Source organism: Melopsittacus undulatus, chromosome 5 (genome assembly GCF_012275295.1).
Source record: "Melopsittacus undulatus isolate bMelUnd1 chromosome 5, bMelUnd1.mat.Z, whole genome shotgun sequence".
NCBI lineage: Eukaryota > Metazoa > Chordata > Aves > Psittaciformes > Psittaculidae > Melopsittacus > Melopsittacus undulatus.
Window position 1 is genome coordinate 76,143,621 of NC_047531.1, and position 21,904 is coordinate 76,165,524.

Sequence of the window (21,904 nt, forward strand, 5' to 3'; positions counted from 1 at the left end):
AAAAGAAGTGATCATATCAGAGCAGAAAGTTTCAATGCAATGCAAGGGTTAAGCCAGTTTCCAGTTGGATTTACTGTTCTGGCCACAGAAAGTCTCTCAAATATTTTTACTCAGTTTGAATGATCAGAGGTAACATTCCTGTAGCATTGTTAAATCTGACATATTTACCACCCCTTTCTGGAACAAATATTTCCAAAACAGTTGACTGCAGAGGTGTTATGGTTCCTATGGGGCCCTGTCAACTTTCTCTTTAAGGGAAAACTGCTAAACCAGATAAACATATGGTTTCAGCAAGCAGCAAAAGGTCCTTCAGTCCAGGAAAACGGGTTCCTACTGAAAGAAACTCAATTAGAGATAACAGGAATGGAGAAGACAGCTAATAAACATAAGAGAAAAAGAGTCCTGGTTAGCAAGGTTGATCTTGAAGCACAGAGCATAACTAGAAGTTGTCCTGGACCTATCTGTAATGGATCTCAGGGAACAGATGTTCAACTCTATTGCACGCTTTGTACTCTAAGGAAGACACTTTCCTGCACAGAAGGGAAAAAGCTAAGGAATATGCACTCTGTTTAGCACAGGAGCATAAGCTTTCAACAATGCATACAAGATTATAAATAATGCTATCATGTACAGCGTATACTAAAGAAATTAATTATACCAACATTGAAGGGAAATTGTAAATAGTCCTGATGAATGAAAACAGCAGCTAAGAGTATGATTAATGTTTGCATCACAATATCTAAATTCAGAGATACTTATTTTTTTTAGTATGATGCTACTAAGAATAGAGTTTTCTATAGATTTCTTTTTCGTCCTGCTCTTCTAGCAGGATGAATCCTTCTACTTTTGCTACACTTCATATGAAAGCTACTCTTCCGTGTCCATTTCTATTCAACCATATCCCTTCTGAGAGGGGAAGAACAGGACTGCACTCAGAATACAGGCCCAGCACAGATTTCTGCTGATATGTTCAGAGTTCCTTTAGCCTTCCAGGGGAATTTCATCTAACCCTGGTGATTTGTTACTCTTTTTTTTTTTCCTATTTATATTAAAACTGCATCTACTGATATTTCAGTATAACACAATTTCTCAGATTTCTACCCTCAGGAGTTCCATCTGAAGAACTCCCTAAATGTACTGAATATTGATGCCAATAATTCAATGGTTACTCTGTTGCTGTCTTTCTAGTACCTTGATAGCACTGCTTTTGCACCTCCCTTTTCTGTGGTAGGCTTTGGACTTCTGCCCTGTTTAAAAATATTTTTATTTTTTGGTGTTGTTAGCAAGTTGCTGCTCAAACCTCTTATTTCAGCAGCAATATTGTGCTTTCACATTAACTTGTTCGAGCTTTTACCCATGTGATAGATTTTATTACTCAGATACGAATAACTTGATTTTAACAACTTCTCCTATTTTGCCATTTAATCAAATCGATTTTCCTTGTTCTGTTAGAGAGATTTTGACAGATCACAAGCAAGCAGCCTTTAAGTAGTTTCTACATTGCCTGCAAGCAGATGATCATTTAAACTTTTTCTTTTAACTGCTTTCTAGCTACCCTCCTTATTAAAAATGCAGTTTCCCTTTGATGCCACTGAGACATATTTTTCATAGCATTTTCATTCATGTATTGATTTAAAATAATTTATAGGTATTAATGCAGTGCTTTGCTACTTATATATTCATCCAGATTCTACACATGGCTCAAGATTATATCAAGAGCTGCTCCCTTTCTGGTGGGTTCTCTACTTGTTGCAAAAAGCAATTATTTATGGTGGACACAGTGGATATCTATTTAGCCTACATATGAACAAATGAAGACTGATATTAGTAATTGTGTTTTCTACTTTCACAGTGTTTTCCAAAAAACTGTGAAGATCTGACAATCCAGAGCATCCCCCTTGGTTTGTTAACCTTTATGATTTGCATAGAGGCACTCACACATCTAATCTTGGTCTAATGGCTTATTTCTGCTCTTTCTTAATGGAAAGCCTGCCTGGAGAGGCATTCCCAAGGGGAATTTTCCCTTCAGAAAAAGAGCATTTATTGTAAACAGTTGATTACTCTGAGTGTTGGGTATTTTAAAACTTGGGATAGGCTATTTTCTTAAACAACATCTTATTTCCCTCTTGGTTTCTCAGTGACAAAGAAAGGCCATTAACACTAGCTTTAGAGACAGACACAACATAGTTTCACTTCAAGCTGTCTCCAGATAGTTCTGCCAAAATATCTCCCTCTTGACCTTAACCACACTTTTCCCTATCCCAATTTTAGGTCAGAATTAACTCCCTTACTATGTTACAACCCAAGCTTGCGGTAGTTCCTTCTGTTCCCATGGAAATCTGCCAAGACACTTCATTTTTGACGTGCATATGCACATGACATTTTCAGAGCATTTACATTGCACATTCAGAGCAGAAACACATGTAGCATGGAAACATAAGTGGAGAGCTATTACCACAGCTATACAAGAGATGCACTGAATGTTGTATTATAAGCTATCATGCACTCTGAATTGTGCTCAGTGAATACAGAAAGAAGAAAGGAGGACATACTTCAGGGGTTCATCAAAGCGAACTGTTGCTGCACAGTGGAAGACAATATTGATCTGGGTCAGAAGCTCCTCTTCATCTTCAGCACTGATGGCCAGCTTGGGCTGAGTGAGTTCAGCATTAATAGGCTTAATCTTCTCGTGGAAATTAGGGCAATCTTCTCGGACCCTGTCAAAGACCTTGAAGTACAAACAGAGAGAGACCAGGTACAGAATTAGGCTACTGAGATCACTTTGATTAGTAGACAGTCTGATCATGTCAGTCAAACGACACTGTCACAAAAGAGAATTCCTGGTTCTTTCAGAGGGAGGACACAGGTGAGATGATGAACCAGTTAATGCATTTGTTCCCTCTCACGGGAAAACCTCACAGGAGAAACAGAACAAAAATACAGGAGGCAATGCATTGCCCTAAAGAGATGAATTACTCTTCTCTGCACCACTCATTTCCTGGGACAGCCACTGAAAATCCTGTATTTCCACATCTCCTGCAACCACTTGCTTTTTGACCTCAAAGGCTGACTGTAGGACCATAACAGGAGCTAAAGAGGAGGAGTGCAGAGTATGGAATGGGAAAACCTGTGAATCATTAGACTCAAGCAGTTTTTTGGTGGTTTTACAAAGGACTTAAGCAGAGGAGAGCAACAGGGCATATTCTGGCTTTTCCTCTTCCTTTGCTATTCTTTGCCTACTGTCTTTCCTTGTTCATGTCAGATGAGTCAAACTGCCTATTGGATGGAAAGATGGGGAATCTCAATAACCCATACTGCTAAAGCTGTTGACTGCCATCAGCAATTTTGCAGAACTGGAAAGTGCGGCTTGTTGGCCTCTCAGGCTGCCTTCCAGCCCTTTTTTCCTACGAGTATGATCCATAGCTCTTCCCAATGCACATTTTCTGCTCAGCTTTGTACAGAATGACAAGACTGCATCTGCCCACTAGAAAGACCCCTACATTTCCATATACTGTTCTGCCTGATGACTTGTTCAACCCAGCATTTGGCACCTTGCTTTGCCTAAGATCTGAGATGGCAGGTACCCTGAACAGTGAGACAACTGTGCACAGACTTTCTGAAAGAAAAAGGAAATCAATACTGTCATCACCTGTCAGTACCTATAAGAAAACAGCAGTTTCCTCGGTTCCTATTTTTATTCTGAGCAGCTCAGTCACTGATAACAGTATAGCAGGTCTGGGTGCAGTTCTGCTTGCACTGTGAAAGCAGATGCCTACTGCAGGTTCCATATGGAGACCTTTTAGTTGGTCAATCCCACAAAGATGAAGCCTGAACTTCAAAACACTATATGAACATGCTGGAGTAGTCTCTGAAAAAAACATCTTAAGTTTTAGAAGCATCTGTTCTAAGGGGTTTGTATTGTTGGCCAGCATTACTGCATTAAAGTTCCTCTATCTGGGGGCAGAGTGACAAGAAGGGTAGAAAGGATGAACAGAATAGAGAGGCTGTGGGATCTGAAGAGGTGTAATCTAGATTTCAAAGGATAACCACACTTAAAAGGTAACTAGCCTACTAACAGGAACAAATAAATACTGGGAGAGGTTGCTGGTGAATGCTGTGTGCCACTACCTTTGCATGCATTTAAGAACTGTCCAGATAAGCATTGCCAGGAAAAGCAGGAAATTCTGAGCCTGCCTTGGGGTAGGAGGACATGCCAGCTGGCTTCTTGGCAGCTCTGTTTTCTGGGTGAGTCCTCTACTCTGCAGCTTACTAACCAGGTAACAATGAGTTTGTAAATCTCTTTACTATAATGGCCTCTTGTTTTTTCTAGAGATTGTTCTGTCTTTGATTTGGCCAGTGCTTACGTAAGAGTGGAAATGGTGTGACATGAATTAAACATACCAAAAGAAAAAGACATATGAATGATTAAACTGATACTAACAGCAATATTTTCTTGTATGACTAAGGGACTGCCATCTTCCTGCTTATCTGCCAACCAAATTTAGAGAAACCTCAATGTTCTTAGGGATAAAGAAGTGAAAAGAAAATCATTAGCCTTCCACACTATGCAGCACACTGTACTTGACTTCATGTATTCTTCCTTAACACACAGCTGCACATCCTTCATAAAACTGAAACTTCAGCAAGTTAACAGAAGTCAGGACAGGGTAATATTTCATTTCTCTCAGTTGCACCCAACTACATGTGTATTCCTGTAATGTCTAGGCATGAGAATAGATTTCTAGACAGAGAAACCTAACCATGGACAAAGACGTTGGTGAGAGCCAGCTGGACTGTAAGAACTCAGTTCCCAACAATTTATGTTCAAGAACAAGGTACTAACAGCATTAACATCTGTAAAAAAACTAGTCTTCTAGCAAGAGGGTGCTAGATTTGCTGTCCAAATATGTATCATCTCATGAGCGGTCACACATGAGTCAGCCCCAGTGAGACAGAAAATCAAAAGGTTTCTCAGACAACCCATGTAAGACCAAAGCTACCTTGCCAGAGTTTAGGAACAATTGTGCATTTGTTTGTTCGATTGCAAAGAGAATGTAAAACTCCACCCAATGAGAGTTATTTTATACTGGGTTTACATTGGCGTAAATAATGCAAAGACAGAGGAAGAATGAATCAGCCCTTTCTCCATTGCAGACATGGAATATAAAAAGAAGTGTAGTATTTCTGCTGTGCCAGCCTTGATCAAATTTGGACAGTTATATTCTGCCTACATGCCATCTTCTCCTGACATTCTTGTTGCAGATAATGCCTCCTTCAATCTGTATGCCTACTGCTAGGTATTTCCTACTGCCACATGCCACTCAACAGCTGTAGTTTTTCACCCCCTCTGATGATTCACTGCATTTCTCTGAAGGATGAAGGCAATTTCTAAATGCAAGCTCATAAATCAGCATACTGCTTTGGAAACCTTCTGGATCACAAGAACGTTCAGTTCATTGTCACCATTAAATCAGATAACAGGAGCAGCTGTTTAATCAAAGTTTGCACCCTCTTTTATGGAATTTGAAGGTTTCAGATCTGTCAGTGCTTTGCAGGGAAGTGCGAGAAGATTCAAAGACAAAACAAATGCAGCTTATTCCATACTGTTTCCTACAGTTCAAGGAGAGCTTAACATGAAGATGATGCTTAATCTGCAGGTAAACAGTAATTTTGATTCTGCTCTGAATTCTGATTAGCTCACCCAGAGCATATATAATAAATCCCCAGTAACTGCACAAAGCCTAAGGATTGCTCTGTCTCTTCTTTTTAGAAGCTGTCTGCCAATGAAAAATATATTCAATGGACAGAAGTGGGCTGGCGTGCTGTACTGTTGGAAATGCACAAAAAACACTGGCCAAGTCAGCAATACTCCAGAAGCGATACATGAATTGCCACAGAATTATAGTTAAGAGAGATGTTTGATTTCAAGTCATCCAGTTTTAAATTGAGGGAAATCAATAATAAAATATCCTGATCTCAGTGTCTTTGAGCATCTTAATGCACTCCAGAGGCGGCACTGCTGCCTTGACCAAAACACAATAAATAAACCTAACAGCTGCTATTCTCACTTTAAACCTCAAACAGGATGCATGTTCTGCATAGGCTGTGTTGCCCCTCAACAGAGGTGAGAATTTCACTCTAAAATTTGCTTATTTTTTCTTATTTTACAGACAGGCAATTCCCATTTATAGTAATAATCTAATCTCTGTGATTTCAATGTACATTGTCAAGCACTTACTATGAAAGCAGAACATCTACAATTACTCCAACATTATATCTAAGTATGTTTGATAGGCATCTCTTTCCCTATTCTTGCCCACTTAAGCTTTGGCCTCCCTTCCCCAAAGGACATCTCTAATACTGTGTTCTCTGCTCTGGCATTAAAGCATGTAGTAGTTCAGAGAGACTTCTGCCCATCAATCTTTCAATCAGAAATTTTTCACAACCACAAAGATACAGAAACCTCAAAGAAAGGACAAATTGCATATCTATGGAATAGTGCAGGTGAACAATAAAGGAATCACTGAACAATGTAAAATGCCAAAGGCTTTGCATCTTCCTCAGGAGATGTTTTCAGTGAAGCAAATACAAACTAACGAAAAGTAGAGTGCCTAAGCCATGGTTTACTTTAAAAAGAAACTTGCATGAATTTGGTTTTCTGCTGAAAAACCTGAAACTGCCTTTCAAAGAAGCCTTGGTAGTCTTTCCCTTTTTTGGACTTTCCAGTCCACATGCCTAAAAAACACTATCCAAATTATACCGTTTTAACCAAATGTTGCCAGCTTTTTTGTTTTTAAGTAAGACCAATGAAAAATGGTGCACAGTGGGACTAGGTGTGTGTAATAGGCGCTGGGATATTAGGCTTTACTAGGAGGATTATCAGAAGATGGTAACTTGCATTAAAGTATGCACATTTCAAGTAATTACTGTATGAGAGCATTTAGAATGGAGAAAAATGAGAAAATTCCCACACAGCCTCACATATGAGAAACTACTGAGAAGAGTAAGGTTGAAGAATTCAATTAAAAAAAGAACAAGCTAAAAGCTTCTGCCCTTTCAGATAAAGAAATTGAAGGGAATGCTTAGCATAATTCAGGAGAATATAAGCATGAATTGCTTCTGTGAAGGACATATGATTGATTCTAAGCAACACACAGGCCAAGTGGTAAAGCATCCCAACAGTTCCTTTAAAGAACAAGATGTTTATTGGGTGTCTGGAGTAATTTTAAAAAGAAGGTGTTTGAAATCCCTCTTCTGAACAGGGCATTGGTGTATAAATGCTAGGGAACTGGCTATACGTAGATACACAGAGTAACACCCTGACGCGCCCATCCATCCTTCTGTGATTTCAATGGCAGTATCATAAACGGATATGAGTTACCACCACAAATTTAAACTACTGAAGTAGTTTGAAGTCATAAAATAACTCTTAAAAACTCCCTGATCTCTGCAGTTTTATTCTGCTGAAAGAGCTTAGCCAAGTTGTGTTTCTACTGACAAAATCCTTCCGTACAGTCCTGAAGGAAGGAAGGTACACAACTACTTAAAAACTGCCATTGTAGCAAATTTGCAGAATAATTGGGCAGCTTCTTGACATAAAGTAATTAGCTTGCAATTAATTTTTTGCCTGGTACATTTCCAGCAATAAGCATCAGGATTGCTCAGTCAAAAAGTGTGAAAATGCAGCTCAGAATGCTTTAATGCGGATAGAGCTTTTTTTTCCCCCTCTCTTTGCCTCATTTCCTCTTCAGAAAGTTGCTTTTAAGTATGGTTCTTCTCAAGGCAAATAAAGCATCATTCATCTAATCAGTCAGAAAGCATGCCACAGAGCGTTCCTCATTATAGGAAAACAAATGGCTTATGCTTCAATCTAGAGCTATTACTTTCCCCTGACTGGAGCTAATGTAGTAGAAATACAGTACCCATGACCAACATCTAGTAAACAAAACAGCTGATTATTTAAAGATAAAGACTACAGAAACAAAGAGATGACAGTAAATTTCAGTATAGGTCAGCTAAGGCTAATGTGCATAGCCAGCTACTTAGGATGTGGTTTTAAACAGCCAATTTCCTTGAAAATTGGCTGCTGACAAAGCCTGCTGTTTTGTAGCAAGAATATGCGGGTTATGTGTTAATTACTCTGGAACAGTAAAAGGAGCCCTTTCAGAGGCAGGCATTGTAGACAGGAGTATTAGGGACTTGACAGACATGGAAAAGCTTTTTGTGGTCCCAAGTACCATCTTACAGGTGGGTGGACAAGTCACAGACAGAATATGGGATTTTCTTACACTCATCACAGATGTTTCTTGTACCCCTGTGTGGTGCTTGGACAGACAACACCGCCAGCATTTGATGGTATACTTGACAGTGAAAACAGGGGAAGAATTTAAGTGCAGGGAAAGAGCACAGTAACCCTTGGAGCTTTTTCTACAGGAACCATTTAACATGTCTCTTCCCATGCATATTTGAAAATGGTTTTCCTTCTCATCCCTCTTCCATAGCTGTGCCCCAGTGTGGGCATAGGTGGAAGGGGAGTCAGTTGCTAAAGGATGGGAGGAGCTCTTGGCTACAGCCAGAGTCCTGTCCATCTCCCCTTCCTCAATTCCTGTCATGTAGAATTCACTACCAATTATTTAGAGAATCACTGTATGTATTCAGAAACACAGCTATCCAGACATAGGATCTGAATCTGCTTTTCCATACTCATTGCCTTAATTACAGATCTTTGATGTTTCACTGCCAGATTTGCTTGGGCACCAGGAACACCAAGACTGCTTGCTGAGTGCCCAAGGCTAACCAGCTAGCAGTAAAGGATGTGTCAAACATAGATGCCTACTTCTTGGAGACGTTTAAAGTGACAAGAAAGACTTTGAAAGACACAGAAAAAAACCCCAAACCAAACCAAAAACCAGAAATTACTTTCCCATTTGAAAGTACCTAAAAATACCAGTCTGATTTTTAAGCATCTATGGAGATTGGTATTGCAGCCAGACAGTGTGATCTCTAATGCATTCTCATTATTTCATTACAAAATGTACCTATCACAGGCACAGATAACTCTTGAGGTTCCTCCCCTCTGAAAATATAAGCTTCGTGTGTATAAGTCATGCAGATGGTGTGGAATGGAGTTTTGGGGAAGTGAAGGAACCACAGGCAGGCAGCAGATGCAAAGTGTGCTTTTAGGTACGACTCCCTTTCACATGGATGCTGAGTAGGAACAAAACAGATAGAGCTACCCAAAACTACTTATCTGGCTGACCAGGGATACTGCACTCATTAGATCACACAGAATGAAAGATGCCCCAGAGTACCCCTGCAAATGAGTGAGATGCAGTTCCGGCTGCAGAAGTCACTCTCAGTTGTGACGCTTCACAGAGTGGAGTGATGTGGGAAAGAGGTGGCCATCACAGGCAAAACCACATCATGATGGCATCCTCAGCCAGCAGCAAAATAGCGGACCCAGCACAATACAATCAGCATCAGCTCTGCGTAGCAGTCCTTGTTTATACAGACGGTCATATCCTCTGATGGCTGGAACTGACTGAGCCCCACAGAAGCTTTGAGGTCTGTATGATGGAATCCCTATGTTAGACCATGCAATAACTCACAATGTCACTTTTTAGTGAAAAAACTCTTCTGAAAAGTCACCAAGGGATGCTCACTATGTTATCTGAGCCAGACCCTAAGGGCACTTCTGCTACAATGCTGGTTCCAAAGAGGATAACCAGGCACTTTGGCTGTCACACAGATACAGCTGATGCAACCAGCATATAACCTGTTTAATGCACAGGGATGGTACACATTTCAGAGTTCTGTTTCAAGGACAACTCCATGGATGTATCTGGGTCCTACAGCTCCTGTAAGTACATCTGGGTAAGTCTTGAGATACTGCATTCAGAACTTGGGCCCTCCATAGAGCTGTTCCAAAGGAGTGACTGCAGCAGTTGTGGATGGGTGGTTGTCCTGCACTTCTGTGGTCACTTATTTAAGTCCCTGTCTTCTTCCTGAGGCATAAAGAGGAGAATTCCATCTTGACAAGGATCACATGTAATGTGGGCACTGAAATTCACCTTGATTAAAACGTAAGAATCCTTTGACGTCACGCTTAAGTTGACCCATTCAAGACAAACACATCAAATATTTAAAGCTACTCAAATAAAGATTTTTTAAACACTGTAGTTGTCCTGGGTTCAGCAGTAGCAGTCATTTTTCTCCTTCTTAGTAGCTGGTGCAGTGCTGTGTTTTTGACTCTCAGCCTGGGAACAGCGCTGATAACACCAATGTTTTTAGTTGCTGCTCAGTAATGTTTACTCTGACCAAGGACTTTGTGAGTCTCATGTTCTGCCAGGGAGGAGGGGAAGCTGGGAGGAAGCAGAGACAGGACACCTGACCCAAGCTAGCCAAAGAGGTATTCCATACCACAGTACGTTATGACCACTATATAAACTGGTGGCAGTAATCCAGAAGGGCTAGGTCACTGCTCAGGTCAGCCTGGGTACAGTCAGCGGGTGGTAAGCAGTTGTATTCTCTTCCTTTGTTATTTCCCTTATCATTACTATTATTGGTGGTAGCAGTAGTGATTTGTGTTATACCTTAGTTACTGGACTGTTCTTATCTCAACCCGTGGTAGCTACATTCTTTTGATTCTCCTCCCCATCCCTCCGGGAGTGGGGAAGGGGGAGGAAGGGGGAGGAGTGAGTGAGTGGCTGCATGGTTCTGAGTTACAGCTGGGCTTAAACCAAGACAGTAGTGAGGTGACACTCATGTGTAGAGAGCTGAACTCCTGGGAAAGGAGAACAGTAATAGAGTAAGTCACTCTTCTAGCACGAACCACCATATAATATTCTGGGATGTGAGGAGCAGGCAATCAGCAAATGGTTAAAAGCCTTGTGCTGAACTGCCAACCCCAAGAGAGCAAATTAATTCCACAGAAATATCTATACATGGAAATTAAACTGTGCCAGGTTATGCCCTGGCACTGGAACTCAGTCATCTGCATTGTTCCATTGTAAGAACGTTCTTACCACAATTTTGGCCTGAACCAACCATCAGAAAGATGAACAAGTCTCTGGTCACAAGTGCGGAGTTAGCCTGGGACAGGGGCTTTTCCCACATGCGGCCATGATAAAGGTAAGAAAGTTTAATGTCATGAGTGCAAGCTATCAAATGAAGTGTGATCAGCAGGTCAAAGGAGGTCAAAGGAGGTGATACTTGCCCTCTACTCCACTCTTGTGAGATCCCAACTTGGAGTCCTGAATCCAGCTCTGGGGACCCCAACACAAGAGGGACGTGGACCTGTTGGAGCGAGTCCAGAGGAGGCCACAAAAGTGCTGAGAGGGCTGGAGTGCCTCTGCTATGGAGAGAGTTGGGCTTGTTCAGCCTGAGAAGAGACAGCACTGGGGGGACCTTAGAGCAGCTTCTAGTGCCTAAAGAAAGACCCTCAGGAAATCTGGAGTGGTATTTTTTGCAAAGGTGTACAGTTACAGGACAAAGGGGAATGGCTTTCTTTGGAAGAGGGTAGATTTAGATTAGCCATAAGGAACCATTCTATGATCTACCTAGAACAATTTGTCATGTAACTGTTTTTCTTTTGTGCTCACATCCCATACAAATATTTTGGCCTTCTGATGCCGTTCCATATCTTTTTTTTCCCCCTCATAATGACAATGTAATTTTTCGATTGGTGCTTAAAAGAAAAGCAGTAAGCGCAGGTACCTCAGCCTCTCAAATATCTGCTTATTTCCTTGCTGTCACTTAACTATAATAATATTTTCATAGTAAGGCTACATGCAGCACACACAGTAAGTAGACAAACTGGAATATTACTGGGAAATGATAGGAAGGCAGTGCTATTTATGAGACTAATAGGAAGAGAGGGGCAATACAAGAAATGGATGCATTTCTGAAAAAGAGACCAATTCAAGTGAAAAAGAAAACAATTCAGATTCTAAGAAAACATCTAAGAAAGGATGACTTAACCATTATAAACTTATTTTCTGTAGTGTCACCATTTCAAGAAATCCAGGAAGAAGAGAGTTACAAGTAATCCTTGATTTCCATCTAAGGAACCTTCATCTTAGGTTCTTTAAAACTTCTTTAAAAAGATAGAACCATCTGTCCAAATAGTGTCCAGCTACTAACAACACAGTGTGGGTCTGCAAGTACTGCTCTTACCAGAGACCAACTGTAATTAATGCCTCTGATTATGGCCAGGTCTTAGAAGAATCCATGGAAATCCTGCAGAAATGGTTGCAGAAGCCCACATGCAAGCCTGATAGCTGGATTCACAGATCAGACTTGCTCTCTGAGTCCAACCTCTTTGCATGTTATACAAAATATGGGCTGCTTTCTGTATATGAGACTTCTTTTGACAGTGCTTGGATCAGTTCGGTCTGTCCATAATGAACATTCTTAAAAATCACCTATTTTTGGCATGGTATAAATTAATACAAACAGTCCCACTGAACTGTGCCCGATCCTTATGTAAGGGAAAGGCAAATTTGGCCCATGAAGTCCATACCAGCCTTTTGGCATGTCTATTTCCTTTTGTACTGGCTTGAGTCTCATCAAGCAGCAATTGTAGTCTTTCACAATAAAGATACCTGTTGTTAGGAGGGCCATTTAACGTCAGCTGGTGATAGTAACACTCCTACGAGGAGCAGATGCCGCTCACTTCCTGGTACAATGATCAGAGCGTTGCCACAGATGGTGCAATTACACCATGTGAAAATTTTCTCCCTACCCTGCCGTTGCAGATATACCTGACTAGAGTGCTCTGACAGGGCTGATGGTGAGGGAAAAGACAGATGATGTTTCATGCACCCTGCGAGACTTTTCTTCTTTATGGCAGTAAAAGATCGAATGAGTTTTGTTTGCAGTCAGGTAAGTGTTTATACTTTTTCTTTCTTTATTTTTATTAATGGTAGTGAAATCCAGATATGTTAGCATGGAAGAAGGCACACACACATTTTGAAAAGGATGAGGAAAGACATAGTAAGTGTCCCTAAGTCAACATCAGGTTTTAGCTCGCTCTGGCATCTCTCAGAGACTGTTGAAGGGTAATCAACCATTCCAAGCCCAACTTACCATGTCTATTAATTGTTCCAGCTAGTCATAATGTTAAAACCTGTTGATCAGTGGATCTGTGACTGTAGACATCTCTTACAGTGACACACAGTTTTCATTTCACTCACAAAATACCCCAAATACTATCCATCTAGTAACAGAGAAGTTACTTTTATTTGCAAGTGCATTCTCAGCTCATACTGAGGGGACTGAAGAAGAGAATTCACGTGCACTGAAAAGGAATTAAGGCTTTATGCATGCCCTGCCCTTAGCTTTTATATCTAGATTGCGCCAATCAATTTTATGCTACTCAGTTCATACAGGGCAGAAAAGTGAGCACCTGGGCTAATTATGCTTCAGGTGTCACAGATCACTTCCCCATGTTTCACCAGAATGAGCAATGTTTCCAGCTATGTTGAACAACAAGAAGTTGTACACAAAAGTCTCCCCATCTGTCTGAGTAGGGATTACTGTTAATAAGCCTGTGTCCTTGGCCCTAGTCCTACAAGGTTATAAATTACTTTAATGCTTTAATCTACTGATGAAAAACCCTGGCTGAAGGAAACAAGAACATCCCACAAAGCAGCCACCCATATTGGAATGCATCTCTCACTTCACATAGTGGTTTCACAAATAAGAAATAGACAATGTTCTGCAAATAGTAGCTGCATGAGGCTATACATCTTAACTACATATTTAACTGAGGGAAGTACAACTCATCTCTAACATTAAGTCTTCACCTGTTCTGCCATATTGGGTAGAGCAAGCTCATCTATTTTCCAGGTTTCCTGGGGAAAAAAACTCAACAAACAATACTTAAAGAGCTGTCCCAAACTACATGGACCATAAAGCTAGCATCTTTCATACAGCATACAGCTTTCTGCAGACACTACTATAGGATGATATGGTGTAAGCAGGAGATCCTGATGGAGCTCTAGGTAAGGGCTCTACTGGGAGTGAGGGAAATGATTAAAACAGTTCAAGGACAAGGCTGCATGAGCACAAAACCAGAGCATGAAAAACTCGTTACTTTGGTGCTGTGGTATACATGCTGTGCACAAGATAAGAAACTGCTTGTGCTTAACTGGAACTAGGCAGAAAAGATAAAGGTAAAATAAAATGATTTTTCTTAGTGAGTGTATATGGTAAACAGTATGATGCCAGTCTGTACTGGATACTGGAGGGGAGTTTTGGGGTGCAAAGTCTTCCAAAGTCACCTGTAACTAGGGAACCATATAAGTAATACCATACAAAGTCAAGATTTCCCAAGTAACAGCACTGAAAAAAAGCTCCACCAAACTCAGGTATGGATGCAGCAATGGCACCAACTAGGAAAAAAATAACTGGGGACAGACTATCTGGGAGAAGTCTGGATGGTGAAAAAGAGGTGCATGATGGTGAAAAGATGCATCCAGAAACAGCAAACTGGCAGATATATAATCAAGTGCAGAATAAAGGAGGATGGGATTTTTTGTCAGTAGGAGTGTGGACACCTACAGATAGTGATGAAACTGATCTTTGAATCTGCAATGACGCTGGAGGAATCCCTACTGGACAACCTGCTGGAAGACCTGGTGTATGAGAGTGCAAAAAGGAGGGATAGGTTTATAATGGAAAAGGAGATAGAACTGCAAATCAACAGTAGTTAGGTGTGATTCATAAGACTTAAGAATGATAATTAGTAGGTTTATAATTGTCTGTGCTTTTAGATTAATTATCATTTAATTGCTTTATTAGACTTTTAGTAGTGAATTACTTAATTTAAAAACATCACAGTCCCTTAATCCAGTTCTGCCTGAAGCCTGCAACCTGAAGAGGAAAGTCAGACTTATAAAACAACATACGACTACTACCTCTGGCTCACCAGCCTCAAAAGACCAGCTCTATCCATTAATCAACCAGGGCAGCCTTCCCCCCACCTCCAGATGGATGCTCAAATTTGCACCCAACCAGTCTCTGTCTCCATCCTTCCACCAAATGAGACCTGTAATCCACAGGTTCCAAAGCACTTATAACAGACTGAGAAAATATTGATCTTTATGTTCTCTAATTTCCTGTGCGCAGCTCATGACACTTATTTCTCACATCTGCATAGGAAAATGGCAAGCCCAGTGCTATATCATGATCTTAGAGTTTCTGAAATTGCTTCATGGTGTCATTCCTGTCAGCCAGAGGGATCCTTGGCAGCATGAACAGATCTTGCCTACTGAACTCCTAACGATGATGAAGGGACTCTTACTCTCTTGGTCCCTGCTTTCCTCTGTGCTTTCCTTTTGCAGTACCTTTTCCTGGTACTGCAGTATCACTTTCCACCTCTGTGGGACCCCAAGTACCACATGCAATTTGTGATCCCTGGTGTGCTCAAGCAGGAAAGTGGAAGTACTGCTGTGCTATAGGTGTGGAAAATGATCTCTGAGGTGGCACACACCGTAATGGTGAACTTTTGTTTTGGGATTCTCCAGCAGAAAGCAGGCTGGTGGCCAAGTATCTCCTGTATGGATTCCTCTGACTTCAGACATATGCTGGTTTCAGACTCACTATTTTTTCAGCAAAAGTGTTGTTAACTTACCAGGTTAGTGGGACTCAGAGGAAAGAAAGAGGAAAATCCTAGTCCATGCAATTTCCTTACATTGAACGCCTTATAGCAGCTCATCCTTCTCAAATGAAAAGCATTCAGTTTTGGCATCTTCTCTCCAGGGATAATAGCACGGCTATTACATCCCTGTCATTTACTCAATTCATCACGCAGAGCATTGCAATTTTATCTAATTCAGAAAGAGTAAAAACGTACTAACCCAAGAATATCTTCTTCCCTTTTACACTGGAAGAGATAACTCTCCAAAACACTGCTTCCTTTCCTCCCACATGCCTAAAAGTGTCTCCCGAAAGGCTCAATTTCTGTAATATCTGTTCATCACTCTCTGAACCAAGAGAAATAATGACTCATGAACAATGACATTGACAGTGTTGGAGTCATCTATGTTCTATGACGTACAGAGATCAACGATGTGCCACTATAGAGAAAGAAGCTCAGGAGATCATCTCCAAGATTAAACCCCACTTTTGAAGGGATGCTCATCTGCGTTTGGGGCTGCAGCCATGGAGACAGGCAGTTCCTTCATGTTGCTCAAAAGACCTTGCCAGTTTACATATGATTTTACAGGTCTAGATGACGATTCTGAAACATTACTGCAGGACATTTTGTATGGATAGCCTTTAGCTCTGCAGCTAAATATCAGTTATCATAGCTAACAATGGTTCAGAGCACATACAGTAATTTATTTTAAAAATGGGTATCTTTACTAATGCCAAAGGGAAGTAGAATCAAGGCACAGACTCCTTAGTGCTGCTTTTATTAAACCCAAGTGAAACTCTGTCTTGTCAGCTTCATAACTAGTAGCAGCAGCACTGTATCTTGTGTGTCTGGTTAAGAACTTCCCAGTACACTGCAGCCAGCACTAAATGAGAAAGTTCACTGTAGATATGGACTTCAACATAATCTCCCCTGCGTGTGCAGGCCTAATAGACCTGAAATTGCATTTCAGTCAATACAGCAATCAAAAGAGTTGTGAAAAAATACTGCCAAGTAAGAAGGGACCACTTATTTAACTGCTTTCAGTTCTTGCACTGGTAAAATTGAGATGCTGTTTATCTAATTCCCAGCTGGTGGGATGTTTAAACACCCTGAAAATGAAACACCAATGTATGAAATGGCTGGCAAGGAGCTCTTAAGAGATTATTCATGACTGAGCAAATAGCACACAGTACTGGGTACTTCTTTTGTAGGGGAAAATCTATTTCTTGGGGAGAGACTTTAATCCACCCACTCAGCAGCCTGGTGTCAGAAATCACTCTCTATTGACCATGAAAGTCATCATCAGCACTGACAATTAAACCATGACCTTTAAGGAATAAGTACATTTTTATCAACACTAGTGGACTGAATTGAGCTTAACTGAAGAATTTGCCATTTTAACCATACATATTGGTGTGTCTACTGATGTTTTCTGAAGTGTTTTTACCACCTCCCTGGGGAGCACTTCTGGCCTCACAGGCACTCAATTACTATCACACTTCTGTGGTTCCCATCACTCTGCAGCAGGACACATCTGGGACAGACACTCTGCAAGTCTCCTGCTGCTTCAATTCAAATCTGAGGATCCATGTACAGGGCAGTTGTCTAGTGAATAGGCCAGTGCTGCTGGTCATAGAAGGCTGCCCAGCTAAGGCAACCACACATGAATAGCTACCAAAGGCTCAGTGATACCAGTCATCCCAGGTATGGTTTATCACTCTTGTTTTTTCTCTGCAGACCTTTGGAGATACCATGTAAAACTAGACTTACAGTGACATCCAGCAGAAATTCTCAGTGGTTTCCTACATCACCTTCAAGTAGATAGAAGTCAATCTGGAGAGTCGTTATTTTCAGTCTAAGTTTTGAGTGCCTGGGTTTCTGCCTTTCTGTGCTCAATGATAAATACATCAGAATTTTAAAAAGAAACAGCTCAAGAGAATCTTTTCCATAGAAAAGCTATTAAAAAGCAATTTCTATACCAGGGAGAAATACCACTGTCAAGTATACAACAGACAGCCTTGCTTCACAGTTCATTTTTCTGTTTGTATTATGGTTACCTTTCATATTCTTATTCTTCAACAAATCAGCTTGATAGATTAATCTTTTTTTTTGAGAGTCGGTCTTAGTCACTAGAGTCTGTACACCAAGAACCATCTGTTCCCCAAGATTTCCCTCCCACACACCATGGTGGAATTACGCCTACAATGAGTTTCTCCTATTAAGAAAGCAATGACTATAACAAGCTTGGTGACATGAGCCCCTAGGGAGAAAACACAAGTACTTATGTCTTTGTTCATAATTATTATAAAGTGTTAATGTGCAATACCTGTTACTCAAGGACTCACTCTAGAGGTAAGTGAATGTGTCTACCCCTCCCTTCCAGAGTCAGAATTTAATACTGGAAATAATGCTTTAAGCAACAAAGGAGGAAATCTGTCCAACTTCTGTTTGTCACCTGAGAAACATATAGGAGAGGAAACACTGCTATGATTGTCTTCCCCATGATGCATAATGGAGACAGTTTGATCACACAGCCCGTGTCAATGTTAGGTCAGAGCAAGTGGGAATAGCTTCACTGACACCACATATTTCAGCTGAAGACATAGCTCTTCTTTTTTTTTCATGTGAAAGTTCATATTGAAGGTTTCCCTGCAATAAAATATCCACATTTCAATTAGGGAAGGCAGCTGGCCCAGAGGTTAACACACTGACCTGGTATTTAAATATGGATTTACCAGCTTCAGCTCCCTGCTTTGTAGTGACTGCTGATTCCCACTTTTTTGCTACAATACCAAAAGCTTAAGACCTGTACAATAAGTGGGGGCTGGGAGTGAGTGAATGATGTTGTGTCAGCCCTTCTTCACCTACCACAGCCTAGGCCCTAATTTCTTAATTCAATTGACTGTGTTTATGTGAGAGTTAGGGGTGATGCCCCTCAGATTCCTTCCTCTGCCTCTGACCTCTTCCTGTTTAAGCTTAAGTCACCTAATCTTTCCGACTCAGACTCATCCCATCTACCTGACCTAAGTGCCTGGGAGAGCTTAATAAGATTAAAATGAAAGAGATGACAGATCTGTTATGAAGGTATCATCTCTCATCAAATCCATTACCTCTGACAAATAATAACAACAAAGCACAGGCCTTATCTTGGGGACCTCATCCAAAGTGCAGGATGTAGACCACAGACAAAAAACTAGGCTGCAGCCTGTACTACATATTCATGCTTCACCAAATATCAGGAGCAAGAGCACCCTGGGTAGCTGTCACCTTCACTTTTGTCACTCAAGCAAGAACTCAGATTGCAGGGGAGAAGTGAGTGAGTAAATACTTGCCATGCCTTCAAGAGAAAACAAACTGTGAAGGAGTGAGAAAATCGGTTGCTGTTTTCACATTAAAGGGGATACTATCAAAGAAATAGCAATTCTCTTCTGCTTTACCTATACAGCATTTTCATTCAGTCCCTGAAGTGCCCAGTTGAAACAACCCCCTGGAGGTGTGCTTTTTGTAGAGAAAATCTAATCTCTTTTAACAGGATGCTAAAGTTCTCAGAATAGAAATGGTATTTCTTAGCACTTTCTCTTTCCGGGATTGCAGCTCAGGAGCCCTGGCATCTTACCAGTGCATGGGCTTGGCTATGTGTTTGGAGCTGAAGTACATCTAGCCTTGCTGTCTGAATGAAAACTAATGAAAAGAAGGGAAAAGGAGTGCTGAGTAAATTAAATGCAGCTCCTGTCAGAGGAAAGAAATACAAAACAGTATGTAGGCAGTAAATCATCCAGGGGCACAAGAACTACCATGCACGAGCAGACCTAAGATGTATTTGTTCTTATCTGTTGCCTGAGAAGAGCCACAAGGGATGTTTCAAAGAAAGATTTCAGTAGTTTGCATCAGGCAGCTGGGAAATCACATCTTCTCAGTTAGGTCTCACAATGGTTTATAGGAGGAAGCAATCAGTTTAAGTGTTCGAGTTACGTTATCTTTATATATTTATTTTACTTGTAACATATGTTTTATCAATACAAATATTTAGCTGGAAGACTCATTGCCTCAGTAACAACATACACAACTAATCTTAAAATCTAGATACTCTTTAGTATCATAGACTTTCCTTCTTCAGCACTGAGCTTGCTTTTGCTTTCACTGAACATCCCTTTTTCTGGACACTGAGCTTGTCTCATTTTGGTTTTATTTGTTTTCAGCATAGATGTCTTTGGCCACCCTGGTTTCATGTTCTGCTGATTCTTCTGATACCAGGGATTTGAATATCTAGTAGTACAGGAGCAATCTGTAGCCAAGCATACAAAACTCACTGCATTCCTAGAGAGCATCTGCATTCCAAGGAGCTCACTGTTTCATAGGCACAAGGCCCACAGAAAATCTAAAAAGGATGGTCTCAAAGTCATTTGAGTGGCCAGGGAATGATATTGATTAAATGGCCCTGTACCTTCCAGATCAGACTTGAGGCAGAAGAGACAGAAGGGTAACTAAAAATCTCCGGACATATCTTTTGGATTGCAAATAGGTTTTATTAAATATACCATTAATATCTAACTATTACTCAGTCTTCTCCTTTATAAAGAAGAGCCATATACTTTTTCAGGGGAGGCAGTAGAGATGCAGATTTGACGTAATTTACCCAAGGTCACATAACACAGCAATGAAAGAACTGGAAGGAGCGTCTAGCTATTTTAAAGCCCTTTAAGAGGTGATACTCCTTCCTGAACTAAGTACTTGTTTCCTGAGAGCTGACGTTTGAGTGACAAATCAACATCAAAATTATGGCACTGGCTCAAAGTTATGGGTTTGGTTTTTTGGTATTTTTTTTTAAATACAGCACACACATTTTAAGATTATGAATATTATCTCTTTGTACCTGAAGCATAAGAAATTGTGCTTAATGAAGGCAGGATACGTTGGGGTGAATAGTAACAAACTTGGGTGATAGGCCTGTGAAAGAACCTATTCTTTTTGGAGGTACCACGTGCTCTCCTCTGTCACTGTTCTTTGCTTTTCTTTCCAACTGCCAGAAGACCATGGACCCTCAGGGAGAAGGAAGATGGAAGCACCTGGGTGAGGCAGAGTAATGCCAGTCACAGAGAGTATCAACCCTCGGGGAAACATCTGAAGGTGGTATTAACTGGAGAATGCCTCTGCTTGTCTCCAAGCAGGCTGGGAGGGTCACTCTTTCCAGTTCCAAGCTTACAAAGAAAGAGGGTACCAATAACAGCTATACTTTCCATGCCCCTCACCACCCATAGACTGGTTTTGACCCATTCGAATCGGGTAATAACATTTATCTGGAGCAAAACTGCCTAGAAATAGCAATTCTAACATGTCCTACAGTGTTAACACAGTTTGGAAACATGGAAATTGCCACTTGGTGATCCAGAGGTTTCATCTAAAGGAAAGGACAGGGGTGAAAACTGTCCTCAGAGTATGTATTAGAAAGGAACTAAAGAGTGACTGATGTGTGAATGAGTCAGATGCTGGCAAATGAAATAATGTATAGCAACTAAAGTAGGAAATCACAAGAATCTTCTCTGCAATACACAGATCAACACAGAGGCAGCTGTGTCAACTCTCCTTTGTTACAGTGCAGATCCCAGATCAGCGCTGAAGTAGGAGTGCAATAGTACATGAAAAACATTTACAGAAACAATCTCAGATCTTGAAAGCACCTCCTCAAGACCTTTTCATATTGCCCATTTTATGTAAATGGATGGATAACTTTCAATTGGATTAGGCTAAGTGTATGTCACTGCTATAAACAGCAGCAGGGAACTGATGCCTTAGGATTGCCAGAGCTTGTGTTTTCATGTCCCCTTCAGCAGGAGGTTAATCTTTGCACTTTATTACAGACATAGGCAAGGCTTCAGTTTAGCCACACCTTTGGTCCCTTAGCATCAAAAATATTTGCTCACTCTCAACAGTTGCTCAGTCTCTCTCCTCTTACGATAAATAACGCATCAGGCACATTCTCTGGCATACCCGTCACGAACCTCCCCAGGACACTAACCATACATTTTATTTTGACAAATGTCACAAGAATGCTTTTCTTCTGCAACTGATTCAGTCCAACACAAAGGGTAATTGTACAGTATGCATTTCTGTGTAAAAGTTATCACTGCTACTTAAATTACTTGCTTTCTTCTACTGTCACTGGGGAAATGTTCACCTTTGAATCAAAGACAATGTAGAGATTCAGAGAAACACAGAAACATGCCCCCATTTATATGCACCTACTTAAGGTGTTCAGCAGTTATT

At 40.8% G+C, this 21,904-nt stretch overlaps 1 protein-coding gene across 1 annotated transcript in view; it reads right to left on the minus strand.

The window, feature by feature from the left end:
* Nucleotides 1–21,904, minus strand: part of FAR2 (fatty acyl-CoA reductase 2) — a 78,461-nt gene that overhangs the window by 33,383 nt on the left and 23,174 nt on the right. The window contains exon 2 of the mRNA XM_005147974.3: nucleotides 2,553–2,728. Coding sequence (XP_005148031.1) covers nucleotides 2,553–2,728 — 176 coding nt within the window. The remainder of the gene's footprint in view (nucleotides 1–2,552; nucleotides 2,729–21,904) is intronic.